Below are 14,547 nucleotides of genomic sequence, written 5' to 3'. Positions count from 1 at the left end.
ACATGCAGGTTTTTATGCTTTCATTTCTGTGTGCGTATCCCTGGGAGGGGAATTGCTGAGTCGGGTGGTAACCGTTGACCTTTTTAAGGAACCGCTAGCCTGTTTTCCAGAGGGGCTGGGGCGTTTTACTTTCCCTCTAGAAGAGGGCTCCAGTTCTTCTTTTCTCTCTCTTTAAATCTTACTGGAGGATAGTTGGTTTACAATATTGCCTTAGTTTCGGGTGTACAGCAAAGTGTTTCAGCTGCACACACACATGCGTTCATTCTTTTCTGGGTTTTTCCTCATATAGGTTGTCTCACAGGCTCTGCAGTTTTCCCACGTTGTTGAAGTCTGGTCATCCTGGTGGGCATGGAGTGGCATCTTGCTGTGATTTCAGTTTCCCTGATGGCTGATGATTCTGAGCATCATTTGACATGCTTATTGGCCATTTGTAATCTCTTTGAAGAAATAGCTATTAAGATCCTTTGGCCTGATTTTAATTGGGTTATTGGTCTTTTTAAATTTGATATCCAAGACTCTTTACACTTAATAGGGTCCATTTTTTTCTAGTCGATTGCCGCGAGGACCAGCAGGAAAGCTGACTTTGGCTGGTCCGGCTGTTTCCTGCAGCAGTTGGTAGCTGGGTGGCGGGTGGAGGGGCCTAGAGCTTTCCAGGTGGGAGGGTGGGGAGAGTCGGGACACCTACCACGGGAGGAGGCAGGGCTGTTTTCCCTGCATTGCTGACAAAGCGACTTCTGTTTCAATAGGACTGGTTTTTCCCACTGTGAACAAATTGGGTATATTCACGGAGGTAAATTATAATAAAAAAGAGAAAAAGGACAGGAGAAGGAAAGAAGAGTCCTGCTTTTGTGATTCAAGCAAGTAACCGAGTTACAAACTAGCAAAATCAAGCAACACACGAGCAGGTAACAGGGGAAGAAAGTAAGATTGCCGGATTCCCTTTTAATGCGGGTGTGCGTAATCCTGTGTTCCCTTCTGACGATGACACAGCCCCCAGGGAATAAAGTGCTTCCTGGAAATCTGCTCTAAAATGTGTGAGGGGGCCTTTCCTGGAGCACCGGCGACTTGAGCAGAAGCAGAAGACACGCTGTGTGCTGGCTTTGTGGCGTGTGTGGCCCTAAACGGGGTCACAGCGCGGTGGGAGCGGCAGGTGGGCGTGAGTCCTGGATCTCTTCGTGGGGATGTCGCTGTTTTGGGCCGTGCTCTTTGGTGGAGGGACGTTTGAAGACAGGTAGTAAACTTAATTTTTAAGAATGTGCTGTATCTCATGTAGAATGACTTAGCAGTTAATTTTAGCAGTTTCTACAGTAAAACGCAGCTCTGTCCTTTTGAAACCGTTCATCTTTCCGGGTCGTGAGATGCAGCGAGGCGGCCCGAGTGTGGACCTCAGCCGGCCTTGCCGTGTGTTCTCTGCCCTGTGGCTTCAGGACTTCATGTCTGTGAGCAGAGGAAGTGGCAGGAGGCCCTGGGGCCCTCTCCCCATCTTTTTCAGGACGCTCAGGGCCTGTGAGCGAGCCGTCCGCCTCTGGTGTGGTTGCCGAATCCCTTTCTGGTGGCGTTGCAGCCCCAGGCGAGGGGCCAGCCACTCGTGCGGGGGTCCCTGGGCGAGGCCAGCGGTGCCCCTGCTCTGTGGCCTGGGCAGGGGGTGGGTGGATGGCAGACCCACCGCTCAGAGCCCGCTCAAGGCCCAGGAGTCTGTATCTACCCGCCCATCTCCCCTGTAATTCCTGTCCTGGTTGGGATTCATCACCGCCCCATAAGTCAGGTCAGGTCACCTTACAGAGAAGATGCTGTCCTTCCTGTGGTCAGCTCCACCCACGTCCCTCAAGGCTTTCTCTTAGGGCCCCACCTGGGCCCCTGCCCCCAGCCTGCAGCCCTTGGTCCAGATGCTGCCTTGAGGAAGGCCTTTCCCTCTGTCTGGTGGACTCACCCCACCTTTCAGGGTCCCTGTGTGGCCTCGCTGTGCAGAACCTTCCCTGGCGCAGAGTGTGGACTGGAATGGCCTCACCTCGGTCCTGAGTCCCGGCCTCTTCCCACCCCTAGTCTCCCCTCTCCCCGGTTCAGCTCTCTGCCCCTGGAGGAAGGTTTGTCCCTTTCGGCCTATTCTGAGGCCTCTAAATGTGCATGCCTTGCCTGCCTGAAGGGAAACTCTTTAGATAACAGAAAAAAATTACAGCCAGGAAAGTTATTTTGCACAACTTTTAGGATGTTAATTGCAGCAATTAAAGGTCATCAGGCTTGGAGTCCCAGAACACTTAGAGAAGCTGGCAGGCATTGGGGCGTCCTGGCCTCTCACCTCCTCTTCTTGCTGCCAGAGAGGAGCTGGGAGAAGAGCCCTCACCATCGCTCATCGCTCCTGCCGTCTGGCCTGCAGGGCCCTGCACAGCCACCCTCCAGAAGAATTCTTCAAGGCCATCACGCGGCCAGGAAAACAGGTCCCCTCCCAGCTCCATCTCCTGAAGGGAAACCTTGTTCAGATTTGCCAGAGGCCACAGAGGAAGGCGTTTTTTCATACTGTTCATGGGGTTCTCATATGGCTCAGTTGGTAAAGAATCCCCCTGCAACGCAGGAGACCCCAGTTTGATTCCTGGGTCAGGAAGATCCGCTGGAGAAGGGATAGGCTGCCCACTCCAGTGTTCTGGCCTGGAGAATTCCACAGATTGTACAGTTCACAGGGTCGCAAAGAGCTGGACACGACTGAGAGTTTCACTTTCACTTTCATGGGGTTCTCAGACCACCTGACCTGCCTCCTGAGAAATCTGTATTTCTCAGGAAATCAGGTCAGGAAGCAACAGTTAGAACTGGACATGGAATAATAGACTGGTTCCAAATCGGGAAAGGAGTACGTCAAGGCTGTATATTGTCACCCTGCTTATTTAACTTATATGCAGAGTACATCATGTGAAATGTGGGACTGGATGAAGCACAAGCTGGAATCAAGATTGCCGGGAGAAATGTCAATAACCTCAGATATGCAGATGACACCACCCTTATGGCAGAAAGCAAAGAACTAAAGAGCCTCTTGATGAAAGTGAAAGAGGAGAGTGAAAGAGGCTTAAAACTTAACATTCAGAAAACTAAGATCATGGCATCTAGTCCCATCACTTCATGGAAAATAGATGGGGAAACAATGGAAACAGTGACAGACTTTATTTTTTTGGGTTCCAAAATCACTGCAGATGGTGAGTGCAGTCATGAAATTAAAAGATGGTTGCTCCTGGGAAGAAAAGTTAGGACCAACCTAGACAGCATATTAAAAAGCAGAGACATTACTTTATCAACAAAGGTCTGTCTAGTCAAGGCTATGGTTTTTCCAGTAGTCATGTATGGATGTGAGAGTTGGACTGTGAAGAAAGCTGAGCACCAAAGAATTAATGCGTTTGAACTGTGGTGTTGGAGAAGACTCTTGAGAATCCCTTGGACTCAAGGAGATCCAACCAGTCCATCCTAAAGGAGACCAGTCCTGGGTGTTCATTGGAGGGACTGATGTTGAAACTGAAACTCCAATACTTTGGCCACCTGATGCGAAGAAGTGGCTCCTTTGAAAAGACCTTGATGCTGGGAAAGATTGAAGGCGGGAGGAGAAGGGGATGACAGAGGATGAGATGGTTGGATGCCATCACCGACTCAATGGACATGAATTTGAGTAAACTCCGGGAGTTGGTGATGGTCAGGGAGGCCTGCCTGGTGTGCCACAGTCCACGGGGTCGCAAAGAGTTGGACACGACTGAGTGAATGAACTGAACTGTGGTGATGGGATTTCCCAGGCAAGAACACTGGAGTGGGTTGCCATTTCCTCCTCCAGGGGTGGGTTGCCATTCCTCCTCCAGGGGATCTTCCCGACCCAGGGTTGAAGCCTGTGTCTGCTACACGGCAGGTGGGCTCTTTGCTGTTCGAGCCGCCCAGGAAGCCCCTGCCTTGTGCTGAGTCAGCTTCTCCTTTCTCGGTAGTGTTCCGTCACTCAGATTTGTGTTGACGTTTCTTCAGTTCAGTTCAGTCACTCAGTCGTGTCCGACTCTTTGTGACCCCACGGACTGCAGCTCGCCAGGCCTCCCTGTCCATCACCAACTCCCGGAGCTTGTTCAAACTCATGTCCATTGAGTCGGTGATGCCATGCAAACATCTCATCCTCAACATCCCCTGAACCGGCTGCGGCCGGGGGTGAGGGCAGGTGTGACGGGCTCCTCCTGGCAGCGGGACTGGAGAAGCAGGGGCCGGGTGAGCCCTCCTCTTGGGCTCACCATAGGCTTGGCAGGAACACACGAGGCACCCACCGCCCCACTTGCCAGAGGCCTGGCGGGCCTAGCGGGACCCTCCCCCGACTCGGAGTGGGGAGGTGCGAGCCACAGACATTTCGTGTCTGCTCTCGTCTCCTCCAGGATGCCCTCGTCCTTGTTTATGACACTGTTCCACTCCTGTTGTGTCGATGAGGTCATGGGGGCCCGGCAGAGGTAAAGCTACTGGGTCGTGGCGTGGCTCCCAGGCGCCTCTCAAGCAGCAGCGCGCTGGGATGTTCCTGGCGCACCCCCTTCCGAGAGGAGGCCGCGTCTGCTCCATGTCCCACGTCAGCTGTGCACCTCCTCACGCTGCTTCCCTGAATACACTGTCAGACCTTCCTCCTGCTTGCAGCGAGCCCCTGCAGGGTAGGAATGGGCCTAATCGTACTCTCCGAGGCTTCTTTGATCGGTTTTCACGGGCTGGATGAATCAATTGTGAGATGGACTCAGAGCAGGGGGAGTGTGGAGGTGGCTTTGGCCCCAGGGGCAGCTTTCACAGAGGGGCGCTCAGCATGCACTGGTCAGAGCAGGCTAGTGGACGTGCCTTTCCCATACCCTGGCTTTTAGGAGCCAGAGTTGTGCTTGTTCTGCAGGCCCTCTGAGGCTGGAGACAGCTTAGCTTCTGGATTAGGTTCACACGGGAGCCTCGGTGATGGTAATACACGTGCATTTCTTACGCGTTTTGGAAAGATTTAAAATTTTATTGTTGTACCAAAGTGAATCAGGTTACAAACAAAATACTGTGAAGAGTCCACCATTTTTACTTTACACATTTTAGTAAAGTGCTAAAAAGTTTTCCAGTCTCATTAATTTGTAGTAGTATTTTATAATAATACAAAATATGTGTTCGTTCTTGTTTTAAAATGTTTTAAAATATTAATGCATTTTCACATTAATGCAATTTATTTTTGTTCATTGTTTCTGCCAGATTTTAGTACTACCAAAGTTTTAAAAAATAAGACTAAAACCAGTTCAAAAGAGTATTAGAAAAAAAATAAATTATGGATTGATTTTTCTATTATTCCTGGCTTTTCAGGGGGAAATAAAGGTACTTATAATTAGGAGTTCTTTGCATACAACATTCTGTGACAGATTTTTGGTTTTGTCTCAGATGTGATTTTACATCCAATTAGAACAAATGAGCCCCAGTGGCTGCGTGGTTTGTGCTCATGGAGAGGAATGAGTGATTACATCAGGAAGCGTAGCAGGATGGTGTCCTTGCATTTGTGTGTTACAGTGCTTTCCCAGGTGTTGTTTCTTTGTTCCATGCGAGGATTCTGTGACTCAAGCAAGGAAGGTATTTTTGTTTTGCTAAGTTTTAGAGGAAGGAACTGGGGCTCAGGAGAGATTTAGAGGACTGAGGGAGGCCGTAGAGATTCTCACTGGCCACGCTGGGCCTGGAACCCAAGTCTGCTGAATCCATAACCAGTTTCTGTTGCCCTGCCCCTCTCTGCTCGGTCAGCCTCCCGGGGGGACTCTTACTCACAGTACAGATGAGTATGGAGTTGTGATACTGGCGTTGTTTTCATAAAGACAGTTCTGAATTTTATTTTTTAGAAAGCAAATGCATGATTGTAGAAGATTTGCTCTTTATTTCTCATTCATTTTCTGCTTATTAAAGCATGTGTCACATTTTAGTTTTCTCTCTTAGACGACTAGTGACTCTGCAGTCTGATTCCAAGAAATTCGGGGACAGAGAGCTGGCAGAAAACCAAACACAGGCTGTCACCATAAAGGCTCGGGCAGCTGAAATAAAAGGTGGGAAAAGATCTGCCAGGGACGTGCTACTCATAAAAAAAGCTAATTTGCAAAAGAATATCAGAAAAAAAGCAAACTTCAATACAAAGAGGGGTGTTTCATAATGATAAGAGGTTCAACTCATTAAGTAGAGATGTCTTTCCGAAATGTGTTTGTCAGAGTCGTGGGTGTAACAGCAGTTCATTTTTCACAAGCAGAGACAGTATACTCTTCTATGAATACATCACAATTTGTTAACATATCCGCCTGCTCACAGACTCCCAGGTTACTTACAAACCTTCCCCCCATGAAAAAGCTGCCGTGAGGGTCCTTGTGCATACTGCATCGTGGGTATGTGTTTCCAGTTCTGTAAGGCAGCTATGAAGTAGTGGAGCTGTTGGGTCACAGGACAGATACATGTTTAACTTTACTTAAAAAAGACAAAAACCTGCCATATCGTTTTTCCAAGTGGTAGCACCCTTTTATCCTGCCCACCATCATTTTTTAAATTGATAAGGAGACACGAGTTTCCAACCCCCTCTTGTATCAGTTTTGTTAGGCCACATTTCTCAAGGAATATGTCCATTTCATGTAAATTTCAGAATTTATTGGCACGAAGTTGTCAACAGGATCGGTTTATTATTTCTTCATGCCTGTAGGGTCTGTAGTGATGTTCCTTTCTCATGTCTGACACTTTTTCCCAGTGGTCAAGTCTAACTAAAAGTTTTTATTGATTTTTTTGGTTTGCTTTTAAAGCAGTTTACTTATTTCCATGCTTGTTTTATTTCCCTTCTTTTAGTTTAGCTTTGTTTAAAATCCCTCATCTTTTCCTAGCTTCTTAAGGTAGAACCTCATTGATTTGAACCTTTATTCTTTTCTGATTTAGGCTTTTAAGGGCATATATTTCCCGCCAGGCATTGTTTTAGTTATATCATACACATATTGGTATCTGTTATTATCATTCAGTTTGAAATATTTTCCAATTTTTTTTTTCTTGTGATTTCTCTGATTTATGAGATATTTAGAAGTATGTTAATAAAGTTCCAAATACTTGAGGATTTCCTGGGTGTCACAGTAGACTGATTTCTCATTTAAAGCATCTGGTCAGATAAGCCTGATGTTGTTTTGATCTCTTGATACTTATCATGACTTACTTGGGCAGCACATGTGGCCCGCGTGGTGAGTATGCCGTGCGTGCTTGAAAATAATGTGTGTTCTTCAGGTGGTGGATGTGGCGTCCTGCAGACCAGTCAGGTCCAGTCCACATCTCCCTTTACCGGTTTTTAAATTTACCCATTCTGTCAGTTACTCAGGGAGGGGTGCTGAAAGCTCTGCCTACAGTCGAAATTCTGTCTATTTCTGTCAGTGTTCGCTTCATGCGTTATGATGCTATATTATTAGATACACACGTTTAGGAAAGAATATCTCTGCTTAATGAGTTGAACCTCTTATCATTATGAAACATCCCTCTTTGTACTGATGTTTATTTTTTTCTGATACTATTTTGCAAATTAGCTTTTTTATGAGTAGCACGTCCCTGGCAGATCTTTTTCCACCTTTTATTTCAGCTGCCTGAGTCTTTATGGTGACAGCCTGTATTTGGTTTTTCTTTCAGCTCTCTATCCCTGTGTTTCTTGCAATCAGACTGCAGAATCACTAGTCATCTAAGAAAACTAAGATGTAAGAAATACTTTGATAAGCAGAAAACGAATGAGAAATAAATAGCAAATCTACAGTAGTGCACTTGCTTTCTAAAAAGTAAAATTTGCAAATATCTTTGTGTGAACACCAGGATCCCACCTCCATACTCATCTGTAGTGTGAGTCTTTCCTTCTCAGTAAGACCCCCCCGGGAGGCTGAGACTGTGATGCTCCGTGACCCAAGGAGGCAGAGAGGGGTCAACGTGTTGCCAGCCTGAGCGAGCCCTCACTTGCCTCCTCCTGCTTCAGCCTCTGGATTCCCTTTCTGCTGACCGCCCTGCCCTCACTGCTGCCTTCCCGGCCAAACCCTGCCTCTCCTTTGGCTTCACAGGTAGGCCCTTGCATGGTGGTCTTGTGGCTGCTGGCCCGTCTGGTCCATTTTCCACACTGTGGCCAAAGCCTTGTGTGTAAGCTGTTCCCTGGGCCCAGGATGCCCCCCTCGCAGCCTCCCTCTTCTCTCAGTTGGCCTCTGCGTGTCTGGGGCGCGTTTCAGCTCTCAGGCCCTCCACCTTCTTGCTGATGGGTCGCACCCCCCACTCAGGACGTCGCTGTGCTCCTCACCTTATGCTGTGAACACTTCCTCTGGGTGAGATTGTACCTTTGCCCTCCTTTGGACCGAGAGCTGAACTCCCCGTGTGTGGGGTCTGTGGGACGGTCACTCGTGTAATTAATTCCCCTGCCCTGCTGGCCCCAGGGAAGCATTCCTTAGAAACTTGTTAGCGTCAGTCTGTGACCTCCGTGTTTTCCTGTTTCTTTATGTCTTCAAGTAAAATCTTACAGTTTTCTTCACATGGTATTTCTTGTGCATTTCTTGTTAAGCTTATGCCTGTAACCTTTTCCACTTCTTTTTTTGTCAGTAGAGACAAGCTATTGATTTTTTGACTCTTGTATCTGCCCGTCTTGCTGAACTCAGAACCTGGGGTCCCGCGTGTCTCTGGGTGCTGCCTGCCCGTCTGCTTGCTTCATCCTCAGGCTGGTGGGGGGCTGGGGGGCTGCTGGCCCCTAGCCTGACATTTGGCACCACCAGCATTCAGAGGAAGCAGAGATCCAGAGATCAGAGATCCAGCAGATCCCCTGAGAGCCAGGAGAGGTGTCCTCAGGTGCCCCAGCTCCTCTGCGCTCTATTCCCAGGGTTCGCATGGGGTCCCAGGCCCATGGCCAGATTGGGTGCTGGTGAGGGCATGGCTTTGCCCCCATGCCAACCAGCCCAGTTGAGTGTAGAGCAGGTGGGTGGGTGTTTGTGTGTGTGTGTGTGTGCCTCCATGCCAACCAGCCCAGCTGAGTGTAGAGCAGGTGTGTGTGTGTGTGTGTGTGCGCGCCTCCATGCCAACCAGCCCAGCCTGAGTGTAGAGCAGGCCAGTGGGTTCCTGCTGGGGTGAGTGTGTGTGTATGTGTGTGGTCACTTTGCACAGTCAGGATTCTGCTGGAAAGGTGGAAGGGGCGGATGGGCCTGGGTTGAAAGTCCACACCTGACCCCTGTCCGAGTGGCCCTGGGACTTCTCCCATCCACATCCCAACACCTGGATCAGGTTGTAAGATCTCCTGGTGTGGAGCAGCCTTTTCATTCCTGCAGTCATACTGATCTTGGACCTTAAGTGGTGTTTCTGTCTGCTGGGGTTTGATTTTTGGACCCTTCTGTCTGTGAGATCTGTCTGCATTAGCAGAAGCCTTCTTAGTAACGGGAGTCCACGGTGGGGAAGGACTCCGGGACATGAAGGCCCCTTGGTTCGCGTGCTGCCATGGCTGAGTCCCCTCACCTCTCTGAGCTTGTTCCTCCATCACTCAGTAGGACTGCAGCCCCAACTAACTCAACGTCTGGAGGAGACCTCCCTTTCAGCACCAGAGTCAGAACTGTGTCTCACTGTGTTGACTGAAGGTACCGTCTTGTGAGGGTCCTTCATGAGGAAAGAGGTTCAGAGGACATCAGGCTTTCTTTGTAAATGATCCTCAGAAAGCGTGCCCGTGCAACCACCGAGGCCCGGGGAATGTGATTGGTAAACATCGCATTATTGGTGTTCGGATATTAGGTTTCTGCTTTTCATAATATCCTCAGGGAACTGGGGAAGATTTGATATTTTCTGAGATTGCCGTAAAATGCGAGTTATTGCTGGCGCTGTCGCCCAATTATTCTGCACTTATTTTACTTAGACTTTAGTAATTGGAAAAAGATTAGATGTCAGGACTTTGTATTCTGTTGATTCTATTACCAGAGTCCTTCTCTTTAATCATTTCCTTTATTCCTAGTATTAATCATTAGCTCTGAGCTGTTAGGGGAAGAACCTAACTTAAAGGAAAGAAATAATTACTTCCGTTTCTGCAGGACTGGCTGTTAGGTACCTACAGATTGAAGTGTGTTCTCTGGCCATTCGGGGCCTGTGATGGAGGCACTCGAGGAGACCCTGAAGGTCAGAAAGACCTTGGGGCCCTGACTCTTACCCGCCTCCCTGGGCTGTGCCCTGACCTGCTCTTGTCCAGGGCCCCGTCCCTGCCAGCCCTGCCCCTCTGTGACCACCCCCCAAACTTAGGTGTTTGTCGGGGCAGCTGTGACTTGTACTGTTGACACTTGGTTGTCCCCAGGCTGTGATTTGGCCACATCCTTGTAGACACAAGCTTATCTCCACGAACTGATGTCTTTCAAAACCCCTCTTGACATAGAGAACAGACTTAGGGACCTGGGCCGGGGAAGAAGGGCGAATAGAAGGAGGGACGTGGTGGCGTGTACACCTGATTAAAGTAGGTGACCCGTGGGGCTTTGCCGTACGACTCGGGACTCACACCCGAGCTCTGTCACTACCTTCAGGGGTCAGATGGGGTGGGAGGTGGGAGGGAGGTTCAAGATGGGGGGGACACATGTATACCTCTGGCTGACTCGTGTTGATGTATGTTGTGAAGCAATTGTCCTTCAATTATAAAGATAACTCTATTAAAAAAAAAATATGTCCTGAGAAGCACACTTCGTGTAGGTCTTCTTAGAGTAAGTGCTGAGAGTGACGGGATGAAGGAAAGATGTGAGCTTAGGGGGTGCGGGGGGAGAGAGGGAGGGAGGTGGGTGAGTGGGGAGTCAGGAGGCTGGAAGGAAGCGTGTCCTTTGCACCTTGCCTGTCCCTGTGGCTCCAGGGATGCTCGGGCCGTGTTGAGCAAACGTGTGCTAAGATCTAAATGCAAACAGGTCACGTTTAGCTTGGTTTGAATAGAGTGGTAACTTCTCCGGTGTGTTGAAAACAATCAGTATCTGAAATTGTTCTCATTTAGGTTCATTCTGGTTTCATTTATGGGCCTCCTTGCCCCCCGAGGAACGGGGGGAGGATGTCACCCGAAGGGGTAAGCTTTGCCTGCCATCTGTAACCCCCTTCTCCCTGTCTCTCTTGTGTTAACAGAGGAGCTCAGGAAGCTGAGCTGGTCCGGGATCCCCAAGCCCGTCCGTGCCATCACGTGGAAGCTACTCTCAGTAAGTTGCCCCCTCTGTGCCCCCACCCTGCACCCCCTGCCCAGGCACCGTCCTCCCGGGAGGACAGGCTCTCCTGGCCCGGGCGGGCTTCGAGCCCCACGCACTTCCCGGCTCCACCTCACGGATCCGGCTTCGGCTGGGGCTGCGACGCCATCTCCCACCCTTAGCTCAGCTTCAGGCTTGGTTTGCCAAGACTGGCAGAAAACGAGTGTAAGTCATAACTTAGGATGGCTGTGTTCTTTTTCTCTGATCTTATTATTTTTAAAGTCTTTGTGGTGTTTCCAAACCTGTGTTATAAAAAGGTTCCAGCATGGAAGATTCTTTCATCTCTGAGGACTCAAACAGGGAAATCTGTTTGAGAGTCTTTTAAAAAGCATCAGTGGTGATGGTGTTAGACCGGTGTGTGTTTGTGTGATGGAGGCTGGGCTGTGGCTCCCTCACACCCAGTGTGGAGCAGCGCGTTCTGGGGGCTTCGGGAGAAGGTGGGAGCTGGTTCTCGCCCTGAGTCAGCGTCAGAAGTGAGCTTGGCTCTGCTGAACATCTTGGAGTCTTTTCTAGACAGCTTTCTTCCCGTTTCCTGTTTTTTTTTTTTTTTCTTCCTTATTATTTTGGGAACTAAGTCAATAGGGACCCCTAAGAGTTTACCCTAAATTGGGTCGGACTTTCAGTATTAAAAGAGTCTTTCTTGCTAATGAGCTTTAATAAATTTGCAGCTTAGTACCTCATAACCCTACATGCAGATGCAGTTCTGAACAGTGAATATTTATTGATCAAATATTCTCTTGCAATTAAAATTAGACCCGCTGCAATTGCTAATGTTTTTGTTTGGTGTTTTTTTTTGTATCTGGTTTTCCTAACATCCTCTAAGAGAGGCTACAGGCTTTCCAGGCCGCATTTTAGGAAGTTTGCATGAAAACACCTTTCAGGTCTCTGTGGAGGTTTTGCGTTTGTGAAGGGTGTGCTCCTCCTGGTGGAAAGCCCTCTGTGAATTACGTTGTCCTGGCCTCTTCCCTTTAGCTTCCCGCCTCTGCAGGTCATGGTTAAGACACGCTCACAGCTGCCCAGTGACTGCCTTGGAGGAAGAGCCACCTGGGGTCAGTGGGCAGAGGGGCAGAGGGTGACGTGAGATCGGCTCGGCTTGGCGGTCTGAAGTGGGGCAGGGCAGTGGGGAGGGTCTGTGACCAGCGGCGATGGGATGCAGGTGACAGAGTCTGGCCTTCTTGGATGTTTGTTCACGTCGCCACCGCTGGTTACAAGGGCCCTTGTCCAGAGGCAGAGGGGAGCAGACTCCAGCGCACCACAGAGTCTGGGGGCTTTGGGGTTGGTCAGGGGTGCAGCGGGATTTGATTGGGGGACCACAAACCGTGGCATGCGTGGGCCGCAGGCGGCCCCAGTGGGCGAGAGGAGGGCAACAGTGTCATGGGCACGTGTCTGGGGTCTTCACCCCCCAGGGTCTCAAAGCAGAGGTGGGCTGGGGTGGAGGAAAAGGGCAGAGGTGACTGGGGCAGTTCTCGCTGTTTTCGACTTGCATTGTCAGATGAGTTAAAAAGGTGTTGGGGACAGTGAGCCGAGCCCGTCCCTCCAAAGGTGGGCCACCAGCAGGGAGGGCATTCCACAGCCTCTTGGAGAAGGTGGGGTGCTTCGGGCCATCTCTAAGGGTGTGTCAGGGTTCCCCAGGTGAGCGACATGGGAGGTCACGTGACCCGGTGGAGGCGGAGAATCAACACCGAGGCTCTGCAGGAACCGGCGGGTCAGCTGACCCCTTGGGGGTGGGGGATGGGAGGTGGGGGTGCGGGGAGGCCAGGTGCCCTGGCTGGGCCGCCTCCTGAAGGCCTGAGTGAGGGCGGGGGGCTGCGGGGTGAAGCCAGGCGCCCTGGGCGGACGGAGGGACTGCAGCTTGCCTCCTCCCCTTGTTTGCTCAACGTCGCCTGCCCGAGCACTTCCAGGGTCTGCCACCGGGAAAGCAGGGAAGGGGAATGGCCACGTCCCTGTGGCAGAAGGAGGGAGCCCCTGCTCTCTCTGCCTCTGGCCCGGGGCGGAGCCGGCCCCCGGCAGACAGGGCACCTGTCCTCCCTGCGCACGCTCTCCCCGCCTCTCCTCTGCCTTTTCGCTTGTCCTGCAAGCGTTTCTCGAGTGTTTGCTCTGTGCCGTTTGGCACAGTGTGAGAGATTCCTGTGCAAGCAGCGGGCCATGCCCCTTGGAAGGGGGTAGGAGCTGGGATGGGAGGGACGGAAGGGGAGGAGGGGCCCAGGCCACCGAGGAGAAAGCCAGTGTGGGTGCTCACTGACCACGCAGGCCTGTGCGGGTCAGCAGGGATGTCACCCCCTCCTGCAGGGCTCCCGCCTGCACGTGCTGTGGCCTCAGGGAGTGGAGAGGAGATTTGGGCGTCCAGGGGCAGGGAACCCACGCAGTTAAGGGGTGCTGGTTGGACCTGGGCTTGGGCAGGCAGGGGGAAGTCTGACTGTGGGGGCCATCCTCTCCCATCCTGTGAACCACACCTGGAGCTCGTGAGCCTCTGTGCTTGTCCTGGGGTGCCCCCGGTGTGGTCAGCCGCAGAACGTGTTCTCTGATGGGAGACTCGGAGCGCACAGTGAACCCTGTTAACCACTCGGCCTGGGTTCAGCAGATGTTTCTTGAGCATCTGTCCTGGGCTGGGCCCTTCACAAGGGTCAGGCCCACGAGTGTCCTGGAGGAAGCACCCAGGGGGGTCCTGGGGTTGGGCCGGGGGTGGAGCAGCAGTCTTCCCAGTCAGGACTAGCTCTTGGTCATTTCTCCAAGGGCCTCACACGCCTGTCTCCTGGGGAGCTCTTGCAGATGCTGACGTGTGGGCCCACGGAGCAGATCCCAGGGTGGACTGCGGTCCCGGGGTATGTACCAACTCCGGGTTCCACCGAGCACCTGGCCCAGGCTTGGGGGAGGAGGCAGGGACGGGTGGGCTTCGGGCCTCCTCTCCACCTGCAGCTTTCCATTCTGGGTCCATACTTGTGTTACCCAGGGGGGCTTGGGAATTGCTGCCATCTGGATTCCCCAGGGGTGCTCTCGCAGGTCCAGGGCGGGGACCGCTGCTCTAGAACACTCCGGTCCCCCGAGGGACAGGGCAGGGCACCCCTGAGCCCGCTGGGAGATGGGGCGTCAAGGGCAGCACCCCTGGGCGGAGGCACTGGGGGGGGCACAGCTGGGCCTGACTCACCTGCAGCTGAGGGGCTGGGGCTGTTGACCCTCTGGTAGGGCAGAGAACGGACTGGGGCTGTCAGCGAGTCTGGGGGAGCCCGCACTGGGGAGCTGGGGACCCCCACACCACGGCTCTGCTCCTCCTCCACCACAGCAGGGGTCTGCAGGAGAGGGGAGTCCCGTGAGCTGGGGCTGACGGGGTGGCTGTGGGGCC

The 14,547-nt window shown here is 51.6% G+C and overlaps 1 protein-coding gene across 1 annotated transcript in view; it reads left to right on the top strand.

The window, feature by feature from the left end:
- The window catches only part of TBC1D22A (TBC1 domain family member 22A), a 213,453-nt gene that overhangs the window by 58,718 nt on the left and 140,188 nt on the right, over nucleotides 1-14,547 (top strand). Inside the window, exon 5 of the mRNA XM_040233357.1 lies at nucleotides 11,092-11,162. Coding sequence (XP_040089291.1) covers nucleotides 11,092-11,162 — 71 coding nt within the window. The remainder of the gene's footprint in view (nucleotides 1-11,091; nucleotides 11,163-14,547) is intronic.

Source organism: Oryx dammah, unplaced genomic scaffold, assembly GCF_014754425.2.
Source record: "Oryx dammah isolate SB20612 unplaced genomic scaffold, SCBI_Odam_1.1 HiC_scaffold_29, whole genome shotgun sequence".
NCBI classification, from domain to species: domain Eukaryota; kingdom Metazoa; phylum Chordata; class Mammalia; order Artiodactyla; family Bovidae; genus Oryx; species Oryx dammah.
The sequence above is the reverse complement of the archived record's forward strand: the minus strand, read 5'-3'. Positions and strand labels throughout refer to the sequence as shown.